General features: G+C 41.2%; 1 protein-coding gene across 14 annotated transcripts in view; it reads right to left on the bottom strand.

Annotated features, from left to right (window-relative positions):
* DNAJB6 (DnaJ heat shock protein family (Hsp40) member B6) overlaps nucleotides 1-23,589 on the bottom strand; it is a 66,480-nt gene extending 42,891 nt beyond the window's left edge. For 5 of the 14 annotated variants that reach the window (XM_084509511.1, XM_084509509.1, XM_084509510.1 and 2 more), the window contains exons 1-5: nucleotides 23,450-23,589; nucleotides 13,929-14,037; nucleotides 12,413-12,522; nucleotides 9,598-9,657; nucleotides 9,138-9,248 (exon numbers count right to left, since the gene is read on the bottom strand). In XM_084509511.1, the coding sequence (XP_084365637.1) occupies nucleotides 9,138-9,248; nucleotides 9,598-9,657; nucleotides 12,413-12,522; nucleotides 13,929-13,993 (346 nt within the window). In that variant the 5' untranslated portion in view covers nucleotides 13,994-14,037; nucleotides 23,450-23,589. Of the gene's footprint in view, nucleotides 1-9,137; nucleotides 9,249-9,597; nucleotides 9,658-12,412; nucleotides 12,523-13,928; nucleotides 14,038-18,424; nucleotides 18,574-18,898; nucleotides 19,103-19,634; nucleotides 19,838-23,099; nucleotides 23,335-23,449 lie in introns of those variants that run through there. The other 9 variants (XM_084509508.1, XM_084509502.1, XM_084509504.1 and 6 more) reach the window with 7 other exon arrangements.
* Between the last annotated feature and the right edge of the window lie 925 nt (nucleotides 23,590-24,514).

Raw genomic sequence — 24,514 nt, 5'->3', positions numbered from 1 at the left:
GAGCTGTACGAGTACTGTATGCTACCAACAATTTTACCAAGTTCTACAAGTGGGCACTCTATATTGGAAGGTAAAAAGTTTTAAATACTGCTCAGACTAAGCTCTTCCTGGGAAATGCAGAAACTGGTGACAGCAGCGATAGAAGTATGAAAGCAACGCAAGATTCTTGTAACTGTATGACTGTTCTGATATTTTTAAGTTGCGAAAGAAAAGTTCAGAAACTCAATACTTAAGCCAGCTCTGATATCACTTCAAAAATCTAAGCTCGTTTATGCTAAGTCACCCAGTCAACGCAGCAGTGACATTACTAAAGCAATCAATCTGATAATAAAAAGATATCAGTTACCATCTGGTTTAAATGTGAGTACTTAACAGAAGTGAAGTGTCACGATGTATTCGTGCTGAACAAATACAGCCCCTGAAGTCCAAACACATCCTCCCACCAGCAAAGATATAAAATGCCAGAACAACCAAAATAACCCTATCTTTCCCCTAGCTGCCACAGTTATCGACAAGGCAGGACCAAATTTTTATCTTACATAGAGCAGACAAACAAGTGGTAAGTTGTTTTTCTGTTTTGTTCCTCAGGCTTTGTTATACTTTTTTTATTTTAGAATAAGTTTTCTTCAATACAAATATGACCCATTATTATATTTAAAGGATTAGAAATTAAACAAGACTCTTGGGCATGGAAATGAGGGAGTTTGTAACCAAAAACCATAATTTTCTTTAGATTGTCACGATACTTGTTTGGGAAAAAATTGTGGTATTTTTCAGACTAGTTTATCAGTTAGCAAGTAAAAACACTGCAGTTAATTGTTTTGTAGTCCAATTTATTTTCATTAGTGTGACTCAGAAGCTAGTTATGAAGGTCATTCACTCACGTGTACAAACGATCTATATTATATTACTCCCACTGTTAGGCTTCCTATTTATAGTCCAATTTTTCTTGTTACCTGGAGTTTGAATAAAAACAAAACAACCTGCCATGTAAACTTGGAGTTTCTGATCTCCCACAGCATAGCTGCCTGTTCTGCATGTGAAACTCCTCTTCTGCACAACAGCAGCAAAAATGCAGGTTTTTACGGGAGATCACATAACCTCCCCTGAAATCCCTGCTGTCAGCCCAGCTCTAAATGGATTACTGCCTACTCCTAGTTACATGAAAACCTAACCTAGACTTGGGCATGCCAATTAGCCTTTGGCAACCCTAAGTACCGAAGAAAGAAAATTCAGTACTCTACTTCTAGCCTCAGGTGATTTCTGTTTCCAGTCCGGACCACGATCCTCCAATGCTCTTCCAGTAATTCTCCCCAATAAATAAGATAGTTAAACCACTCCCCTGCAACTGACTGCTGAATCCTCAGCAAGAGGGATTATTTGGAGACAAGGTGGCTTTCCTGGGGGAATATTCCCCCCCAAGACTACATGTATGTTGCCAGCCATTCAGGTACAGCATGAAGAAAAAAAAATAGTAAAAACACTGTGGAGAGAGAGCAGCAGGAGGCTTCTCCATTCAAAATGCAGCATCATTTGTTGTAACCACTACCAAACACAAGTAAATATAGCAGCTTCAATCATGCAGGCACTGTTTATGCTTTTACACAATAAATCAAGATGACAAATAGTACCACTCAGGAAAATAACATTTCAGCCTGGTAGGTCTGTTTTTGTGATTTAGCAGAACCTTTCTATGCACGACAACCTTTGTGCATAGCTAGCTTTTCTGCTATGGTTCAAATGAAGTGAATACCACAATATTGCCCCCCTCCTTTTTTTTTTTTTTTTAAAAAAAAACAAAAAAAGACTTCTCTTACAGTAGTCATTCTGCTGCAATTTACAATCCATACAATTTTCTTATTGGATGTTATATGCATATAAAAATCAACAGAACTAAGCAGAAAAAATAACACCTTTCTTAAAATGGAAATTACTATATAAATATTACACAACGTAAAAAGCATCATAAAACCAAAATACTGTGCCACTGTCACCTTAGAGTCTAACTAAACACTGTCTGGAGATAATCCACAGTTTATTTTAATCTGGGTATTACCAGAAGCTTATGAGAGGACAGAATATCAGATTCCATTTCAAAAGGAATGTTGCAGCACACTTCTGACATGAAACTTGCGGCACCACCACGTTGATGCTACAGCAAGGATCAAAAGAGACCAAAAGGTAAGAGATTTTGAGGAAGCCAGCATGACAGGCTTGTACTGGATCAACACCATGAGAGGGCACAGATTTGGGGGAAAAAAGCAAATGCTTAAGCAAAGAACTCACAAAAAAAATATGAAAAAATGAGACACAATGAAGGACTTCAGGACTCTTTGTCATTTGGTAGGAAGACCTACCAGTGGGCAGTTACAGAAGCCAAGTTAACATTAGGCTAGGAACACAAAAACCCCAGCAACACAAGGCTGTACATTAGTGTCAGAACTTTCAGGTGGGTTTGTTACAGGTAACGTGTTCCTAAAAGGAATCTGCTTTCATCAGAAAAATCTTTGTGCTAATTCAAACACAGCAACCATCCTGTTCCTCTGGGTAAAAGATTACATCAGCTCACTGTGTACAGCGGAATCCTACCTTAGTTTTCTGTAGTCATAGGAAAGAATTTAACCTCAAAAATCAAATAAAAACACCACCAGTAAATATCTCACTGCAGCTCAAAATGAAGTAGGTCATGATCCTCCCACCCTCAGCTCTCAGCTGTAACAGAAACAGGATTTTCTCACTCCCAGCAGCATGATCCACTTGCAGAATACTAACACAAGATGTGGTCCTGTTTGTCTTTCTTCCCTGCCTTGTGATCACAGAACCACATGACTGGTTACATTAATTCATTGATGCAAAAGAAAACACTACACGTTTGTATTGCTAGCTTTCTGTTGCATCCATGAGCTAATCTGACTCAGTACTGGTGAGACTGCTGTGTCTGAAAGAAAGCAGCCAGGAAAAGCACCATAGGGTGGAAGAAGGGACTAAAGGCGGCAAAACCTGAAAATCTACACCACAGGCAGACCACAACTCAGTTTGATTTAACCAATTTAATCAAATCAATCTAAGGCATTAGCTCAAATCACCAAATGTCACTGTAAACTAAACGTGCCACGTTTCCTGACTGTCAGTTCTACCATGATGCTTCCCTCTTCTACCATGGCAGCTGCCTGGGCAACCAGAGGGTTCCCACCAGCTGAACAAAGCCTGATGAAAACAAGTTCAGCCAAATCACTTCTCTGCAATGGTTTCCAGTGCCACTGGCAAAGCAACTGAACTGGTTCAAGGAAAACAGCACGAGCAAGTGCCCAATGGTCAAAAGGAGCACAGGGACATGCTCTCAGTGCTACTGCTGCCATGCTGTGTCCCTCATGAAAGGGTTAAGCACATCCCAGTGCAGTGCCATCGTTCACCTCCAGAAGACTCAGGAGTCGAGATGAATTGTGCACTGTCAGCAAGAGTTCTCACACGTACACACAGCCAGAGACATCGATAATCTGACAGGTACAGCATGCAAACGAACACTGCCCTGTAAAGACAAGCTCAGTGCTCAGTCACCACTCGCTGGACGACTTGCCCAACCAAACCCTCCTTCCTTTATTCTCTGCAATAAAAGCCATGCTATTGCCTCCACTGAAGCGTGACACTGAGGAAAAGCTTGTATTGCAGATGCAGGTGGAGGACACCCTAACTGCAGCACACTGAACAGAGTCATACTGAAAGGCTGCTCGGCCCCACGTAAGGGAGCAGTCAATCTGAACTGCACTCGCTTTTACAGCCCGCGGTGTTCCAGCAGGGAAGACAGAGCAGGCTGCCTGCCTGCCACAAATTCTTTGTCAAAGGCACACTGCGAGTGACTTGATGGACCATAGCAGAACTGAGTGTAATAAATGCGGATCTGAGTAACACTGTTATGCAAAGGGCTACAGCTACATGATGTGCTAAAGAAAATTCTTGGAGTAGGTGTTCCTATCTCATCTCCTGTTTGAAAAAAGTTTCAAGGACACAGATTTGCAGAATACACACAGGACCTGGCGCTACGGCTCTGAAGCATACCCAAGACCCAGTGAAATACATCACAAGCAGCAGAAACCCAGAGGCACTTTGCATGGAAATATTTTCTTCTTTAACTACAAAGGATGCTATAGCTGCTGTGTTGATGCCACTTACTCAGAAGAGACATGGAGATGTTGCAAACACTGTTGATTCATCTGTATAGTGTTTAAATACAGACTTTCATAATTGCTCACTTCCATAAATTAGATGTTAAACAGATGGTTGCCCCAGTTATTTAAGAAACTTTACTTAGTAGAAATGTCATAGCATTTGAAAGTCTTTCTAATGATATATAGCAGAGATCCTGCATTAGTAATTTCCTAGAAAAAAAGGAAGATTCAAAACATTACCTTTTAATTCCATCTATACTGCAATTAAATAGATATTAGAGAATGGTAAGTTCAGCCCTACACAGCATTTCATATTTATCAGGCCCCTGCCCAAATGTTCAGGGATACCTTAAAAGTGGGGGAATCTTCCACTACCACTGTATGACCTGCTCACCTTGTGTCATGTCCAGCATTTGTCCTCCTCCAAGGACACATTTAACCTGCTAGCCATCGTAGAAGAAAATAAATCAATCTTGGGGACTACCAGATTGAACTGGCTCAGAGGTGCACACAATGAACGCAATTAACAAGAGGTAGAAGAAAGAAGGCATGCCTGGGACAGCCAGCAAGCTATCAACCAGCTCCTCAATGCATCTACTGGGACATTAGTCAAAGATTCAAGTTTTAAGATGCACAGAAGAATTTGGAGCAAGTCTTCCTTCCCTGCAGCAGAAGAAATTGAATGGTAGTTTCACTACTCAAGGAGCCACTGCGCTGGTTCCATCTATTCCTGGTTGAGGTGACTCCTACAATGTAAGCATTTCCTTTGAAGCTATCAAATTATTGCAGAAAAATTAATGGTTCTAAGATCTGAACCATTCCATGAATAACTATGATCTAAGACTGGTGCTTAAATACAATTGTGGGCTTGCATACCAAAGCACTGAATGCACATGCAGATCGTTGAGAATCTCTAAATACCAAAAGTCGCACATTTCTGTCAACATAATTATAAAGAGGAAAACATCGTGCAAGCTAGCTTTAGTTTGAAACCTCCGCCTTGTTCAGTTTTAGGAACCGATTTGACTAGCAAATGTATTTTGCATTAGAACATCTAATCATCATAATTATCATAAAATGGGATTACGTATGGATTAAAACCACAACATGACTGGTAAATACAACCCTTGCCCTAGCAAGATGGTATCTAAATGTCAAAAAGAGGTTTTCACATTCATCATTTGAACTTGCCATTTGGAGATAACTGAAGCTGAAACATCTACCCTCCCCTGGCTCTGACTACTGAACACTCACTTTCAGTCCTGGAGATGAAGAGGTTGATGAAGCTACCCTATAGTGCTTCTGAAACTATGTCCTGAAACACAGATCACATAAAATACACTTTACAGTGATTACTGCAAAGAGAGTTTCCTGTCAGGTGAAGTCTTTAGCCTATACACTTAAGGTAACTCCATACTTTTCCAGAACTCACGTACTGCTTTCCGTACGCAGTATTACAGTTGTCACCCTGCAGCAATTCTGTTGTTTGATGGAACCAAACCACATACCATATAGCTAGCTCCTTGAGTTCCTCCATGACAAATATAAATACCTAGTTAGCCATACATAAAAGTTCAATTCTACCTTTGGTTTCCAACCTTATTCCCCAGGCTCCCCAGGGCAGTGGTCATGAGCCTGCCAGAGTTAAAGAAGCATTTGGAAAACACTCTCAAAGTGTCTGATTTTTGGGTGTTGCTGCCTTGAGCCAGGAGTTGGACTGGGTGACAACGTCCTTGTGGGTCCCTTCCAACTCAGAATATTTCATGATCCTACAATTAGAGTTTTGAATATCACTTTACCAAGTAAGTATAACACTCAACATAAAACTCCACAGATTACGTATAGGTTTATATGCGTCATTTGGTATTGAATTTGTACTAAAACACATCATGAATTCTTTCCAAACAAATGCAGAACATTTATTAAGTACCCTATAGAAAAGTATACCGAGAAAACTAGAGTGTTTAAGCACATTACAGCTGTTAAGATTATTATCTACATCGAAAGAGACAGACAGACTTCTCTCAGCCAAGGTCCAAACTGGACATCCATCTGGAGCAGCTTAACACATTTGACCATGGCAAAAAAAGAACAAAACATGGTTCCTTGCTGAATTCAGTTGATAAGACACATAGGCATCTAATGCCATTTGACATGCCCTGAAATATCCTGCCTAGCTACTGCTCGCTGAAGGACAGTGACGTTCTGTAGGTCCTGAGCTGTATTTTCCTGGACATACGGAACTTACTCAGGCATCTCAGATACTCTAGACTATCTGAAGTGTTACCACATGCCCATATGAAGCTCACTGTATACAAAAGATGACTTAACTACTTCAGGAGTTGTTTGAACCGTTATACAGGTTCTTAGGTCACTTCTGTGCTCCATGGATGCCATTCTTCCTTTCAGTTTTTTCCTCACTGAAAATCCCTTCCAATACATAATCTGTTCTTCAAGTGAGAATCTGAGAAGCCTCTAAACCCAAATTAAATCAGTTCTTTAGTAGCCCAGAATCACAAGTGTTTTTGCCTACACCCAAACATATTAATTGTTGTTCTTCAGAAAGCTTGGAGAAGCCATCTTTAAATTAATGAATACACCTCCACTGTCAGCGGTAACATTGGGAACCTTGCCTCACTGTGAACTGTAAAAATAAAGCAGAAGAATCTTCTTGAAAAGTTTACAACCAAAACAGAAATGAAACAGCACGTGGAACATCAATAAAACAAATCAAAGCAAACAAGCACCACATACAAATTAAATAGGTTACATTTTAAGTACAAAATGTACTAAAATGAGAAATGAATCCCTATAATTACGTGTCAACAGTTCTAATGTCAAAGGACAGTTCAAGAATAGAACAGCTATATGGTATGGAAGATTGAACACTAATTAACCAGACATGTTCCAAGGCAGTACTTTGCCACAGAAATAGTACCACCACCGAGGAACCAGCACCTTTTCCGTTCTTCCAATTACATGGATTACAACACGTCCATTCGTCAAAGAGACTGAAAACTATCACTGAAATAGCTCAGTAGGAAAAAGCAGACTCTGCTGTAACACTGTCACAGCAAGCAAGCCCACATGCCTGAGCTGAGAGCTGACCTGCTGTCAAATTATCGGCTCAGGTTTGGAAGAGCACTAGCCTTCAGGCACACTTTGTAGAAGTATTCACCTGCAAAGCAGGGAAGAGAAACTTTGGCTGAGCTAATTCCAGAGCACCACATAGCAAAGTTGTAACTTAACTTTGCTCCATTTGGAAGTGTTTAGAGCTGCCTTCAGAGTATTATGCATTTACATTTGAAGCAAGTCTGAAAGGACCTCTCAGTTCACAGAATTAGTCAGAAGTTAATCAGAAATCATTCTAAAGATCTCCAAGGAGGAAACTCCACCACCTCCCTGAGCAACCCGTGCTGGTGCTCCAGCACACTGATGATCACACTCATTTCCAGATCTTCAAAGGGAGCCTCCTGAGCCTGTGCCCATTGCCTCTTGGCCCATCAGTGGCCACCAATCTGGCTCCATCTTCTTTATACAGACATTTAGAGACACGGATAAGACCCAACTCCAAGCCTTTTTATGATGAACAATGCCAGATCTCTCAGACTTTTCCTCATATAAGACATGCTCAAGTCCTTAACCGTCTTCATGGCCTTCCGCTGGACTCTTTCCAGTAGCTTCATCCCTCTTGTACTGGGGAGCCCAGAACTAGCCAGTACTCCAAGGGTGGGGGTTAACCAGCACTGAGATCACTCATCTCACCTTAAATGGAAATCCTCTTTTACTATTCTACTGTGGGGACAGTGAAGGAGCTGTATCTTCCCCGTTCAACCCCCCACCTCGCTCATCAGTATTTTATTTTATTTATTTATTTTTACTAAATGCTTCTTCCAATCCATCCTTTACTTCTGCTGATTTGCCACTGGATTCTTCCTCTAATCACTTCAGATCTGCTGCTTATCCCTAATCAGACTCTCCTTCTAGCTATCCATCTAATTCATCAACTAACCTTCTACTGGATTAAACCTCTAGCCTCTCAAACCCTTCTCTAATCTTTTATTGTAGTCAAAAAAAGAAATGACAATCGCTGAGGAGTAACCTAAAGAAATATATAATTAAACTTTGAGCTGAATTCGCCATTTTAATTTTTAAGTAAATACTGAACACAGGATGTATTCCTCTCCTGCTGCACAAAATGCTGACCTATAAACATGCACTGAGATATTGAATGAGAACTCCACCACTTGTGAAAAAGCCTTCACACACTTGAGCAAGCAAAAGCACAAAGCCAAAAGAACGTCAGCAATGTGGTAAAAACATCACTGACGACTTTATCACATATTGCTTCCTTTAACCAAATGAAGCATGTTGACTTCAAGAGCTATTTAAGTTATCTGTACCTTTAGGTGCTCTGTCTCCCAAACAGACATGTGACATAAAATTTGGAAGACTATCTAGGTTACATATGCAGCTGTTTTTATTTTGATACCAGAAAACTATTCGTGGTATACCATTTCACATTAACTGTTACAACATCGCTCTCAGTGTTAACCTACACAGTCCAGCAGCTCTCAGAACTACATTAAATATTTACACACCAAGAGAGGTCAAATTCAGCAGACTAAGTCAGAGAGAATTCCAGTGTATACTTTTTCTGCCTGATGTTATTTCCTTCTAATTTATAGAGAGACAGATGCCACGATTTCATGTGTTTTTTTTTTTTAAACCACACCTTCTGACAAAAGATAAACTGGCAATCCAAACCTATTCTATACTACCAAACCAGCTAAGAAAGAAAGTAAGTAGACGGTAACAAACATTTCATTATTATATAAAATAGCAATTGTTTACCACCAATTTGCAGAGCTACTTCTCATAAAGCTGTATTAGCTATGTTTGTTTGTTTTCTAAGAGTGAAGTTTTAGCCACACTTCAGACAAACATAACTAAAACCAGTAAATTACTTACCGAAGAAGTCAAATGAAAAAGGGTCCCTTCCACCAAAAAACTCCCTGAAGACATCCTCTGGGTTACGGAATGTAAATCCAAATTCAAATGGATTATCTACATGACTTCCACCTGCAAAAAAAAAAAAAATCAATTACCCTTACAAATTCGTATTAACAAGAAAGTTCAGGCTGATATGGTTTTTGAATTATTTTAAAAATACACACTAAGTTTTCTAAAATTCCTCTATCAGGTATCCCTCAAGTTAATTACACAATACTTTTTAATAATTAATTCTGTTTCCAGATATCAACAATATCCTTTATAACCAGAAAAACTGTAGACAAATTCTAAGTTCAATTTTTAAAATACTACATTTTAGGCCTTAATGATCTGGCATTTCCAGATTCCTATCTTAGAAAGCTGCAGAAAATGGCTTTCCACCAGAACAAAGAAAACAGACTGGCAGTTATCAACGTACCTCCACCTCCATTTATTAAGCCTTCTTTTCCATATCTGTCATAGATGTCGCGTTTTTTAGCTACAAGGAGAAGTTGTACATTGTATCAGTAAATGAGCAGATTGAATTTGGGAAAAAAACAACATTTAAACAGTATTCTCAGCTAAACATCTCAAAGCAGGCTTATTTAAGAAAGTTCGAAAATGAAACCGATAATTTTTGTTAAAGACTACCAAAGCAGCTTAGGTTCAGAAAGAGTAGGCATTAACCTTTGGACTTACCACCATTTAGTTGTAGCAGCTTAGGTTCCCTTTTATCAGGAAAAAAAAATATGGAAAGTTCCAGCATAAGAACAAACCTCAGAAGGAGGTTTGTCATTAAAAAAAGAATACTGCAGTCTTCATCTTTACATAGCTACCAATCAAAGCTTTAGGTTGCAAAGCTCTGGTATTCAGTACTCTCCTCCATATAAGTATAATCTCAAAGTTGGTCAAAACTTGATGAAATAAAGCCCTGATCAATCTCCAAAAAGGAAGATTCCAGTCTCTCTGGCAAATCATCTTATCTGTTCCAGTGCTTAAGCATTCTCATTGTAAGCATTTTCTTCCTTCTATTCAACCAGAATATCCCTTGTTGCAGATTCACCTTGGCATTGCCTCTTTTCCTTTTATTGTACAAGACCAAATTAATCATGACAAAGTTATAAGAAAGGAAGGACACTTTTATATGAGAGACTACAAACTCAAGTTAATTATAACCATTGCTAGTTAAACATGGGTACCAAAGAGATGTTAAAAGAAATGCCATGGAAGCATTTATCTCAAACTGCTTGTTGTTATTTTAGAAGACAGGGAAAGGCTCTTAATTCCACTGCAGATCAGCATTCCAGTATCCATGAGAAAGGGGGGAGAAAAGTTAATTCCACATCACTGCATAAGAACAGACTGCACTGTTGGTACTGGAGAGGAACCCGAGAGTACCATGCAGACAATCAACTTATTTTGCTTGCACTTCTGTGAAAACACCAGCCAAGATTCAGTCAGGATATCTGATTTTAGATAATATTAAGCTTCACATGCTATTCCCACAGGAATCTTTTCAGGGAAAGACATTTTTGAAATTTAAATAGTATCACTGAAAGAACACAGTTACCTCAAGCAGCTGCTGAAGAGTAAAACACTTCCTTCTGACTAACAAGAAATTCAGTTTTATGTACTGGCTATCACTCACAAAGAATGGAAACTTGCAACAAATACACAGAGCAAAGCCAGGTACTTTACCCGTAACACCTTTCTAGAAGACAATTTTTAAACACAGGAGATTAACCTGCCCATCAGCAAAAAATGGCCAAAGCAGCAAGGTGAGCAAACTGTCAAAAGGGGCAGGAAACACCAAGGAAGACTAGAGGGACCAGTGTTCATCTTGAAAAATATAATGTTCTTGAAACCTCAAGGGAAGCATGTCCTATGATCACCCAATTTCAACATTTGGGAATGTAACCCCTTACATAACTATTCATCTTGCAGAAGTCTGTCTTTATTCAAGCCAATAATGGTGTCAGGGAACTTTATGAAGTCTGCAGGGCTGCTGATTGCCTCTCAACTACTGAGCTCAGGATTCAGTTACACTTATGCATAAGTGATTGGTAAGACATCAATAACTCCCAATTTGGTCTACATCCAAAAACAGGCCGCATTTCCGTAAGATATTCTGAAATTCTAGCAACATACTGCTTCTGAAGAATTCAAAGCTCCGTACACCAACCAGTTCTACTTCTCCCATGCCAATTAGGAATCAAAACCAAAGAAACAGGGTGTACGAGACAGCAGCTCGATAAACCAGGCCAAATTCTGAAGGGCAATCTACAGGCTGCTGCTACTTTAAATATAGCTTTCCCAAGCTCACTGGTCTCAGGTGAAATCAAGGACACTTCAGAAATAGCATATAGACAGCTGCAGTCAATTACAGAGGAAAATAATCAAAGTCCTTAAATCACTTTTTTTTTTTTAATGATTCAGACTGCTTTTGCCAGAACACTCACCAAAATTAATGCTGCTTTTCAAGCAGAAAGATACGGGTGAACTAAAAGCTGAATTCCTGCACCACATGGGTCAGGCTGAGCAACTGTTTCATAACAATTCAAAATACACACGCTCTCCTCAGTATCACAGTAGACTGCATTTACGGAATTCACCCGAACACAAGCCAAGTTTTCAAGCAAGTATGAAAAAATCTCAGGCTTTGTCAAAACTAGTTTACTATTAAAAGAACTAGAAACAGTAAATACCTCAGAGGTTGCCTAGCCTCTTTTGTAATGGTAGACCTCAAAGCACAAGCTAAAAACCTTTTCACCTCCCCCACAAAAAATTTCATTAAAACAACAGAATCTGTAAGGCATTATTGGCATTACTAAACTAAATTCCCAAAAAAACACTATCACACATCCACACGCACCATAAACTGGAGGCATTTCACTTAACACTTCCCCCGTATTTACGGTAACATTGGCTCAACCTCCTTAGATATGGTGAATCTCAGTAGTCACTGATACCACTTCGGAAATTTATGTAGAGAGCCTAGCACGCATGGGATTTCAGTTTCAAGAAGGAAATTGGCTTAGTTACTCATCTAGTGAGATCCTGAATTTTCAGTTTCAAGATTTCTGCTTATTCTGTCTTATCCGAAATCTTCTGTTTCTTTGCAAAGTAGCTTAGCTGGATGATGAACCAAGGTTAAAACAACCCTTTAAAACATCATGAATTTTCTCCTCAGCATTATTGGTCTCACACCTAGTACACAGAGACCTGCAGTTCAGCACCCCTTTTAAAATACCTACCGTCTGACAAAACTTCATAGGCCTCAGCCACTTGTTTAAATTGCCGCTCTGCCTCTTCTTTGTTGTCCGGATTTTTGTCAGGGTGCCATTTTAATGCCAACTTACGGTACCTAAGTGGAAAGAAATTAAACATTACTTGAAATGAAGAAATATACTGATACAAACAAGTGTTTAAAACAAGATGCTGGAAACTAAAGTATATAGAACTTCCCCAGTGCTTTGTATTTCACATCTAGACTGGTATCAACAGATTTTGCAGGTAAACAAAGAATTGTCTAACCAGATTTGTTTTATATATATACACACACATATAAAAACAGTTATTTAGCTATTTTGAGATTAGGTATTCCTGTGTATCTCTGAAGATACAGCAGGTGTGGCAAAACATCCCATAACATTTCTCCATGCTTCTCCTTAGCAGCTCTGTACTACAATCAACTATGGCAAGCACCAAGGGTACTCTGCTGACAGAGATGATAAAGCTCCAAGACTACCCTGATACCAAACTGTGGCAGCATCTAACATCAGTGGCTTGACAGCTGTACCTGTATACAGTCCCTATCCTCAAAAGGAAGTATTTTAGGCAGTGTCCATAACCACTTGAAGGGACAAAACTGAACTTTGGCTTATGTTGATTTGGAGTGTTTTACATAGTCATAAAAGATTACAGTTCAAGCAGTTCAGTTGGCATAGAAGTATGTGCAGGAATTTGCACAAGAACAAGGGAGAAAAACACCTACCACGCACTAGCACAATTTGATTCATTTTAAACCCAAGCACCTAGGAGAAGGCAAGACAAACAACTTTTCTCTGTCACTTGAAACTACAACTTAAAGTCAAACTTTTTGGTGTACTAAAAATGTGTGCTACCAGAACATTTCTTTCCAACGGTTCCCTGAAAGGTAAACAGCATTTTTTAAAATGTTACAAACACACAACCTAAAACAATACATAGACAGTAAGTCCAAACAAAGAACTGTATTTAGTTCCTTTCAGTATTCCTAATTTAAAGTGCTTTTTTTTTTTTTTTTTTAGATTTTACATAACAGACATCCATTCCATCAAAACCAAAGCACAGAAACCAGACTTCACATTAAGAAAGTACTAGTATCAAACAACAACCAAAAAAACAGTGTGCCAGGTATTTGTTAATAACTTAGAAAAAGCACCTCTGCAAAGGGAGAGGAAGATTAGATGCAGTTTAGCCACAGAAGGGGCTGTCACTACCTGTACTGTATCAAGCTTGGAGATAAATTTGAACAGAAAAGCATTTAACACCAATCACAACCCAGTGACTGACAGCATTTTCACTTCAGCAGTACCCAGGATTATTTCCCCATTTTCATAAAATTAAGCAAATGCTTTTCTTCAGCTCACTGCTTATTTCTCAGTTAGCAAAAGGTATCACCTCTGATGACTACTACTCATCCAAGCATTGAAAATACAGTGAGGAACTGGAAACCATGTGATTATATTTGATCCGAAAACATCTCGTGTATACCAAAGTGACACTTACGCTTTTTTAATATCTTCTGGTGAGGCATGCTTCTGCACTCCCAGGACTTCATAGTAATCCACCATGTTTCAGCAGTTGTCTTGTCCACAACAGATGGGTCTTTCAAATCCTGCAACAAGAAGAACTTGTAAATGAAGTTTGTACAGTCACACTACTTCATAACAAAACAGGGAGGAATTTAGTGTCTTCTACTACCCAACCCAACAGAGTTGCTTGCTTTTAGGAATTCAGATGTTCCAAATACATACACTAATTTTAGATTGACACGGTCACTTTGATTCTAGCTTGGATTTATGTTAATTTCACTGGAAGTGTAAAGAAATGCAACTAAATGCAGGTCCTGAAACAAATGTGACTGATAGCTTTAATCACAATATTAAGAAGAATTTGTATAGTCATCATTTTGATATACAAATTAATAACCTCTAAATGCAAAAGCCACCACGGATCATGTTCACTGTTATCTCTGGCATCTATGACACATCTTAAGCACACATGAACACAAAGGGCCACATTCTTTCACATCCACTTTTTGGAATACTACTTCCACTTTGTTCCTGTCAAAAAAAGCCACATGCAGGTCTCAAAAATTTTACATTCCCCCTATTGTTTCCAGTAAGCCTTTCCTGTACTCAGATCTTGACAGCATAATCACTTAGAAGCTAGTGAATGCCATTTACTTCTTCTGTGCTTGCCAATACCAAGTACACACCCAGGCACCATCACTCAAACTAAAGTCAGCCAACAAAGTCCAGTAAGGGAGCACTCTGTGTGTCTTAGAATGAGAGAATCAAGTTGTCTGAGGAGTCCTAAAAAACATACAAGTTAAAAGAAAAAACACTGGCTATAGTTTAAATAAAGTTTTTTTTTTTTTTTTTGTCAATATCAGAGAATAGTTACAGGGAAGACAACAACCATTAATCCAGATTGCCACAGAGATTAAAGAACAGAACCTTCCTCAAAACATAAAGAGCATTTCCTCTCTTCCTGCAGCAACCTCCTCTCAGTGCAACAAGTTTCCATCCCACCACAAATTTCAACCACCTTTCCACCTTACCTCCTCTGCTGGTTAGCTGCACAAACAAAGCAATGACCTTCTCAATCACTTATTGACTCGTTGCATGCAAAGTCACGCAAATATACTCAGAGCATAACAATACAGCAATTATTCACATTTTCTTATCCATGCAACAGGAAGAAAAATTAATTGAAACCAGTTTTTCTTCCCTCAAGTCATTCAGTTTTTCATTTCAGCCCAGGCAAAGCCTCATTTTCACATTCTTTTGCGTAAGTGCTGAAAGAATCAAGCATGATACAGCCCACTAAAATATTCTGAAATTAATTCACTCTACTGATATTACATGCATCTTTCAACATCCTGGGCCACAAACATTAAAGGGAGACTTCCTTTTAAAATAAATTGGTACGTCTTCAAAATGCATTGCTGTTGTAGCTTAAAGCCTCATTAAATTTAATTGGGGATGTGGTTACACAGACATTTCCTCAACTGGCAAAGCCAATTTAAGAGATAGCCTGCCATCCTGCCACCCCCCCACCCCACCACTTACAGAAATAAACGTACAGGAGTAGCTACGTGCTTTTAGCTGTGTAGTTAACCCTACAGTCCCACAAGCATTTAGAAATGCAGCAGGTAGGGAGACCTCTAATTGACTCTGCCCTTTGATGAAACAAACAGTAAGGGTATGGTTAATATTGTAAGCAACGCCAAGAAGGGAAGTTGGAAGACATACATTAAAATGAACATCAAGACTGCCAATACCCACAGAGTAACAGCAGGCTCCAAAACGTAAACATACAGGTTACCAAAAATATCCCAGAATATTTCCTATCAACTGGCCTAGCAACATTTTTTGTTTCCCAAAAGAGTGATTAGAACAGGTAGGAACACGGCTAGCAGGGGTTAAGCATGTTATCAGCCCTGCAGCCGATCGTTATGGGTCACAGCACGCACAGAACAGACTGCTTACAGAAAAGAACCCCAAAAAAAAGAAGCCAGGACGAGCCAAGCCCAGGCCTGGATGTCAGAGCCCCACCTAACAAGAGGTACTATGCTAAAATCAGAGTGCTAACAGCAGGAAGCCACAACACATAAGAACACACATCATACTGCTAAGGGGATCTTCCTTATTTTTTTTGCCCCCTCCTCTTACAATTTTTTGCTCCCTCCCAAGGCTTACACTAGCACTCCTCACGATTTTGCCAGGTATCTTAGAGGTAAAATCCAAATTCAACCTTGTAACTGGAGTAAGCAAGGAGGAACAGACCCAACACACCGGTCTATATATAGACACCAGGATCCTAAATAACAGAAGCCCAACGTTGGGACCAAATAGGAGCACCAAGGCTGCATGACTCGTTCTCACTAGAGCACTTACTCTGGTGTGGATTACTCCAACTCTAAAAAGCAGCCACCCTAAGAACAGGAGAATTATTTGTTTTAAACAATAGTCTAGGGTTTGCTTATTCTTCTGTGGGTGCGGTATTGCTCAGCTTTTACTTGTGACCAATATGCTGTGGGGAATTAAGACCAGCAACTCTCTAACGAGAATGAAATGTCTCTGTGTTCTCCAACTCTTGCTCAACCATTCAGGCAACAGAAAGAGTCTATCTACAATTAATCATCACTTCTATCTGCTAGTTACAAGAAAGAATAAACCAAACTGCTACAATCAGTCACCATAAGAACATCATCTTGTTCCCAAGAGCTTTAACAATATTTACACAAAGAAAAGTTACCTGAAGCTCCCCCTCTTCTTCCCCCCCCGCTGTCCAGCTTAGGCAAAATGTAGAAAACCACAAAAGAGACAAACAGATAGCATCATCTAATGTTTAGTCCTTTAAATACCTGGATTTTTGTTCAGCATTCAGTAAGGGGGAGAGGGGGGTGGAAATCACACGAACTACAAAAGGCACCTGCCTACAGTCTTTCCAGGAAAAACAAATAAAATATTTGCTCTGGAAAACAACCACCACCAACTTGTAACACAACAGAAAGCAGCTAAGATCAACAGCTTTAAGGGTAGTAGTGACACGCATGGTGTAAAGACACCCAGATGACTCCACGAAACAAACCAGACACCTTCCTGCAAAGCAGGAACCAAAAATACTCAACTGCCCTAACCAAAATGACACGAAGAAAATCCCTACCCCAGATCACCAAACGATTCGTCTCCAAACACACAAGCAAGGCTCATTAACGAGGCACTCGAGCCTTTTCCCCAAGCCGTGAGGAATCCAGCCCACATCAGCTAAGCTCCCTCCTCCAACCACAGAAAATCTTCAAGGCCTCAGAAGAAAAATCAAACAAACTCCAGGTGAAAGAAAATGCTTCATGGCCTTGGTTTTTGTTTGCAAGAATCTATGGTTGCTATGTTTATAGGATGCTATCAGCTATTCTCACTCCTCCTCTTGAGCCTGAACAATTCAAACAGCCAAACATTTACGTAACCTGCAAGTTTTCATATATTATGGACTTCTCAGTCCTCACAGCAGTCAGCTCTGTTCTGCCTTACCAAGCAGGAGCCTTGACTGATCATAATCTCACAGGACAACCAACAGGACTACCTAGCGAGGCCTGAGACTGTCCTCCTAGGGTGAAGTCCAAAGCTAGACCAGCTTGGAGCTACCTTGAGACCTGTCTCATAGTCTCTCTTTACTGTGAAGCCCTCAGATTTACAGGAGACAGAGCTATAAACTTTTATAAGACCACATTACAGAGAAAAGAGATAATTTATCAGATACACAACCTCCTGCTACAGCAAAGCAGCAGCTTAAGCTAAATACAAAGGAGAGGAAAACACCTAAGTGTGAAGCTCTTAAATCAGTCAAGAGTGAATTAGGACAACAAGGGGGTGTGACCCATGCTGTCAGCCTGGCCAGACAGGTAGCTATTTCTGGCCACGAAGCAGTGGGGCCGCAAGGAGAGGCTTGAAAGATGCCCCAACAGCTCAAGCTCAGCCACCTGGGCAGAGGGAGATCCCAATTCCATGATTCATGCAAGTCACAGAAGTCAGCAACACCCTGTGTGCAGCCCTCCAGTCCCTGCCACTTGCCTGCTTTCTCTGAACACAGCTGAAGGATCACGCCCCGCCAGCACCGCTGGAAGTCAGCCTTGCTCTGACCAACCCAGCAGCCACTGAGCGATTGAGAGACGCCTCTGCTGCGTTCACAGGTGATGCACGCACGAGGCTCTCAGAGAATTACACCCTGTGATTCAAAAAATCTGGCTTTTCACATTCCGAGAGTTTTTATGAGAAAGCAGTAGGTCAGCCAGACCTGATGGGATTTTTGTGCTCCTTCAGAGAATAAGCAAGACTACTACGAGTAGTACTGATGCAGATCCAGGACCATAAAAAGAATGGCATGCAACACGCACTCCCAAAGTTTTCTACTATTTTTTCATCTGATTTTTATGTAGCTAGGATACTTTTGCTGAGCTTTTTATTACTTACAGTCCAGGAAATTCAGAGACATACCTTAATATTTTCAGTCTTTAACAAACAAGCCTCACATGGAATTCAGCCACTCGATTTGCTCACAGGCTACAGCTTCCAAATGGGATCCCTGAATTGTATGGACTTGCCCACTGTGTCTCTCCAAGAGTATAGAGGTCAACCTGAAAGTCCTGTTTGCCACAGAAAACACTGCACCTCAACCCTTCAGAGAACACCACACATACAACAACCAGATAAATTGTATCCAGTCCAACTCAACAACACAGAAAACTATACCTGTCCTAAATCCTAATAAAAATGAAAAGATCTTTGTCAGTTCCAGCAACAATATCTGGGATGTGCCAGATGTAACTGAACTGAGACCACGAGCAGTCCCAAGGCTCTTGTGGCACATTGTGCTAGAGCTGTACAGGTACAAACATAAAAAACCCTGCACCCCGCCCCACAAAATCCTTGTGGAGTGAGATTTATGATCACTACTGAACCACAGCTTACCTTGATTCCGATGGCCGCAGCAATGCAAAGCTAGAAGATCTGTATGAAGTCTGTGGTTAACAAAACTGATCTGACAAACGCATGCATTAACAAAGTTTTCTTCCCAGTGCAGTGCAGACTAAGGTACATGAAAATCCTCAGTATTTTTAACTTCCACTTACTCAAGCACAGGAAAGTTATCATAAAGTTTAATTTCACAGGCTCCTGAAATATGTTTCAGGAAAAATGTAAATTTACAATAATTAACTTAACAAAATGTACTTAAATAGCAATGTTTAAACTCATTACATTCATACTACCACAGCATCCCCAAGAGATGAATCTAATAAAAATCAGCATTCCAGACGGCTGAGTTTATTAATCTCATGTTTACAGCAAACATCCTGTCCCGATGTTAGAGGGCAGAGTGGATTTGAGTACAGTGACTATTGGAGTAGAGGATGCCATTCATACAAGAGAAAAGGCAGCCAGGCCCACTGCTTTACCTTGAAGTTCAGTTTCTTTAAAAAAAAAAAAAAAAAAAAAAAAGCCACTTGCACAGGGCTCACCCCCTCCAGGCAAGAAGTTAGAAATAACCCCGTCTGTTCTCCTCCCCAAAAAGGGGCGAGAACTACAGGACTTTCATGTTAACGTTACTGGCAGGTACACAGAAAGCCTGCAAAGGCCAACAAGTATGAAACCATGAAAAAAAAATAAGCTATCAAAAATGGAAACAGGAGAAATCAAAAATATTCACCTGTGAAAGAAACGTAAGCTAGCTAACCGAAACTGCGAAGGGAAGGAGATTGATGAAGGCTGCCCTCACGCTCCTGGCTGATACCTGCTGCTTCTCCATCTGGTCTGCCATCATACCTCCTGTCACCAAGATGAGGGAATTACTCAGGAGCACTCCTTAAAACAAAAGGGCATTGTTCCAGAGCACAACTCAGGCGTCCAAATCTGGAATTGTGTAGTGTAAATATTAGAACTCTGGCTCCACTCCTTCCTAAAACTAACCCTAAAAAGCTATTTTATACGAAATAAAAACACTCTTAACTCATTTTTTAAAGTGTCTGAGTAGTGTTTGATGAAGCTTTTAAAAACACTGAAAGCCTGGTCTGGCAAAGATCGGGTCCAGGAAGTTTCAGCCAAAGAATCACATGCAACCAGATGATCCTTCAGGGAAAAGAAAATAGTTGAAAGTTTCTACACGCATCCCCAAAGTAGTTCTTTGAGTCATGGTAAATTCTACTTAAGTCAACCAGAGAAACAATTTTAAGTTAAAGTAAACACTAATTTCTTTTTCAGAGCAACAGACTTCATAGATTCAGATTATATTTTAAAACAAAAAACAATTTCTCCTAATCAAAAGAACTTTTTTACATGCAAGATTTAATAAAGGCTGTTCTGCAACATGTCTATGATTGACTTCAGCCTTATTATTTGAGCTCCAAGAGCCTTTAGTACAGGACTATCTATAGCTGAAGAAGCAAAGTTTAGGGCCTATAGGTTAGTACAAAGCTAAACAAAATGTTAAAAGAAAATTGATATACAGAAAAATATTTTCTATCAAAATCAAGTCTAATTTCTTAGTAACATTAGCCTGAATTTAAGATGTCCACAGTAACTGAAGTTCCATGTAATTAATATATCCAATTTAAAATATCAGAATTAACAAAAATATATTACACATAAGTTGTGCATAAAGAAAAATATTTTCTATTAAGAAAAAGTCTTTTATTTTTTAAAAGATTAGCCAAAATTTCAAAATTCTTCGCAAATACAGAGCTCCGTACAATTAATAAGCCTAAAAAAAAAAAAAAAATCTGTGATGCAGAAAATCTGTAGGAACAATTTATATTTGGTGTTAGGTTTATAAGAGTTCCAAACTGAGAGACCAAAAAAAGAACTGACTATTTAAAACCAAGTTTGTGAATGAAGAAATAGCCTGGAAAGCCACCAAAAAGAGCCTTTGTTTTGGAAATTCCTATGTCCAACCTGAAGACTGGGTCTTCCCCAGTATCAGTTGGATTTTAGTACTTGTTCAGAAGACACAAAACAAAAATGAAACCTATGACTACTTCAGGAATGAAGTTCATACATGTGATTTCTCCTTTACCCAGTGGAACAGAAGCAGAACACTGCTTTCCCTAAGTCTGAACTTTAGAGAAATCTGACCTCTGTTCCAATGCAGCGTTTCTTTCAGAAGCCAGCAGAACTTAAACCTACTAATATCATCAACTCCCGTAGCTTCAATATAAACCTACGTTGAAATATACAACATATGTAAAATCCAAGAATTTCTGACAAAGGTAAGTAACTTCTTCCTAATCCTTCCATTCCATTAGAAGATCAAGTAACATTTTAGATACAGGTAGAGCTGGCAACAGTGTTTTCAGGGGACAGCCGACAAAGCCCCTCATAAATGCTATCATCGAAATGGAGCAATTCCTGTACAAGGAGCAACTATAAGCGCATTAAACCTCACTCAGCCAGCACCAAAAGTTAAGGGAAGCCGCTGAATTCAGACCATCACCACTTCCTAAGGTGAGGAGCAGAGCACTGACGTGACCGAGCCACAGCATCCACCTCCTCCAGCAGCAGCACAACGCACGGGCGGCTGCGCCCAACGTGGTGTGACATTTCGGTCGATGCCAGGCTCCACTTCAGTGCCCCTGGACCCGCAGGCAGACACAGACACAATCACCCTCCCCCAGCACAACCCCACCTCCTGCGTGTCAAACACAGATACGGCAGTCCCGAAAGTTTTACAGGAAACAAAAATCCTATTTCTTTCCTCAGTACAGCCAAAATGCTATTAGAAACTTCCTTCGTATTGAAGTGAGGATTTATATTATTTCCCAATTCCCTGCCAACTAAAAGTTGTGTGCTTCACAGAAGTGGAGCCTTACAAGCTTTCTCACAAAGTGCAGCCAAGCTTTATTAGCAAACCACGTAAATCAGCAGGAAACAACAGATAAAAAGCTGTTTTGGTAAGAACGTGGTAAAGCTGGAAAGCACAAGTGGTGAAGACAGCCAATAGGACAGAGAGCACGGAGAACTGAGCGCTTTCCTAATACAGAAAGTATTATTAGCACTGCAATTTAAATAGCATTACCAGTAGAAGTAGCAATTTAAATTTCTACTCCAACATCTAATATTAAATTTTAGTCCTAAATTCACTTGCATTTCCAACAGTCCCTTATCACTGACTGAAAGCACAGCATGACAGCCAAGAGGGGGAAACCAAGTTGGACCCGCACTGGGCACTAAGTAGCATCTGAGTTGTTTAAAAAAACATAAACATGCTGAGAAGTACTGAGAGACAAGATTTGTAAACACATTTCCTCACTCATCCAAACAAATCTCCTTTGACAGTGTAATCCAGCATGCGAAATGGTAACCACCAGGCTCTCAATCACCAGCTGAACATAAAATCCATCCTAACTAGAGCACAAGGCTCTCCGAAGGAGAAACGAAAATGAAGGCCAGCCAGCAGCTCTAACTGCAACCTCAGAGAGCCATGGAGGCTTTGCCTGGTGTGAACAGCTGGACTGAAACTATGTCAACACCTTGTTCCCAGCACTTTGTGACTCCTGACATCAGAAAAAGCCTCAGGGCCTGACCACCGATACAACATCATCAGCTTCACCATTTACACATTATTATAAATTTAATTTTAGTGATGTTATCTCACTCCCATTAGAACCGAGCAAGTCCAACCTATCATCAACAAAATTCAAAAGAAAATTGCCCAATAATTCGGAGAATCTTTTCTCATGTCTTCTACCAGCTCAAGTACACAGCACAGGTTTTCAGCAGCCCCTAAGAGCTCTGATAAACTGTAATAACAGATAAAGCCTTGCTACAAACAGAAATACGTACTGGCCATCAGTAACTTCACACCTCGCTTACCCAGCAAGCGCTGGCAAAAATTGCTTAACTTTTAGGGAGCTTTCAGCTCACATTAGAACTTAGCAACGCCCAGCTCCAAAACACGGATGCCTTCCCCCACAACAAAACTTCGCCACGACTCTACTCTGAATTACTCAACAGAAAATGGAATTTAACTGCTTTAAAAATAATAAAGAAAGAAAAGAAAAAAATGGCAGATTTCGTTTAGAAGCATGCCAAAAAGCGCTCCGTGAGGGGCTTTAAGCGACAGGACTGCTCAGCGCGCCCAAGCCACGTGCGAACAGCGGCTCCCCTCGCCTCTTCGTACCCGAAACCACCACCGCCACCAACACAACGGCGGATTTATCCCCCGAGGAGGCAAAGCCGAGCCAGGATCGCGCCGCCAGGTGACCTCAACCCGTGCCGAGCTCCGGGACGAGCCCGGGGCAGTCCCTGAGGCCGGGGGACTGCTTCCGAGCCCCACCCCCGGCGCTCAGCGACCTCCCGGGGGCCGCTCGGGAGGAGGCGCCCAGACCGGCGGCCCCGCGGCTCGGCCCCCTTCAGCGCCGCGCTGTTGCTAAGAGCCGCGGGCGGGCCCAGGCAGCGGCTCCCGGTGCCGCTCAGCTCCCTGGCTCCCCAGGCAGGCCGCCCCGCCGCGGCCCAGCCCCCGCGACTCACCGGGCCCGAGGCCTCCTCGCAGCGCGGCCGCGACCTCCCCCGCCGGCAGCCCGCGACGGCGGCTGCTCGCTTCAGCCGCACACACCGGAAGTGGCGTCACCCCGCGCCGTCACTTCCGCCCCGGGCCCGTTTCCGGAAGTTTCTCGAATGGCGCCGCCAGCTCTCGCGGGATGGCCCCCGGGGGAGGGGGGGGGGGGGGGAAAGGGGAGGCCGCGCGCGCGCGCAGCGCGGGCTCAGCCCGCCCCCTGCCGGCCGGCGGCGGCGCGGCTGGAGGGGGCGTGGCCTCGTTCTGGGGCGTGGCCTCGGTCTGGGGGCGTGGCCTCGGTCGGGGGCGGGGCCTCTGAGGAGGGTGTTGGGGGGGGGGGCGCGGGCAGCTTCCAACGGTCGTAACGGTCGCGCCCCTCTGCCCCCTCCCCTCACGGCAGGCGGGCGGGCTCCCTCCGTTCTCCTGAGGAGAATGTACAAATATATAAGTAAATAAAGAAACCAAATAAGTCAATAAATCAATAAACAGTTTTCCAGGTGTGCTGCTGGGGCAAAATAAGGTGAAAAACAGTTGTTTTACCGACACTTTTTGGAAGGATAAATTCAGACTTTGAGACGCTGAATTAAAGCCTCATCCGCCTCACGCACCTTCTTATAAACTCAAAAATCATTGCCCTCACGCCATCAGGTGTTTTAGGGCCAGTTTTATCATTTTGCAGCTGGTCATATTCCGCTGTGGGCCATGTGGGTCGTCCTTCAGCAGGTGGTTTGCTGGTGTCATGGCTGAGAGATTATTCTCTTCTTTTTTAAGAAAAAATACACTTTATCTGTGCTTTAAAGTGCTGTAATTTTCTTGGCCCTTACGTAAAAAGCCGGAGGAGGCATTGATTTAGAGATCACCAAGGAGAAATTAAAGTTTCCAAACCAAAAACGTGCGCTCACAAACAAAACTCACTTGGAAGGCTGCTCATGAATTTGGGGTGTCTGTGGGGGAACAAGATGAATTCAAATAGAGGAAAGCAAAATTTGGAGTAAGACAGAGGAAACCTACAACTGAGCAAGGCTCAGGACAGCCCCGAC

This window comes from Aythya ferina (genome assembly GCF_964211825.1).
Source record: "Aythya ferina genome assembly, chromosome: 2".
NCBI classification, from domain to species: domain Eukaryota; kingdom Metazoa; phylum Chordata; class Aves; order Anseriformes; family Anatidae; genus Aythya; species Aythya ferina.
Note: the sequence above shows the minus strand (reverse complement) of the source record. Positions and strands in the feature narration are given on the sequence as shown.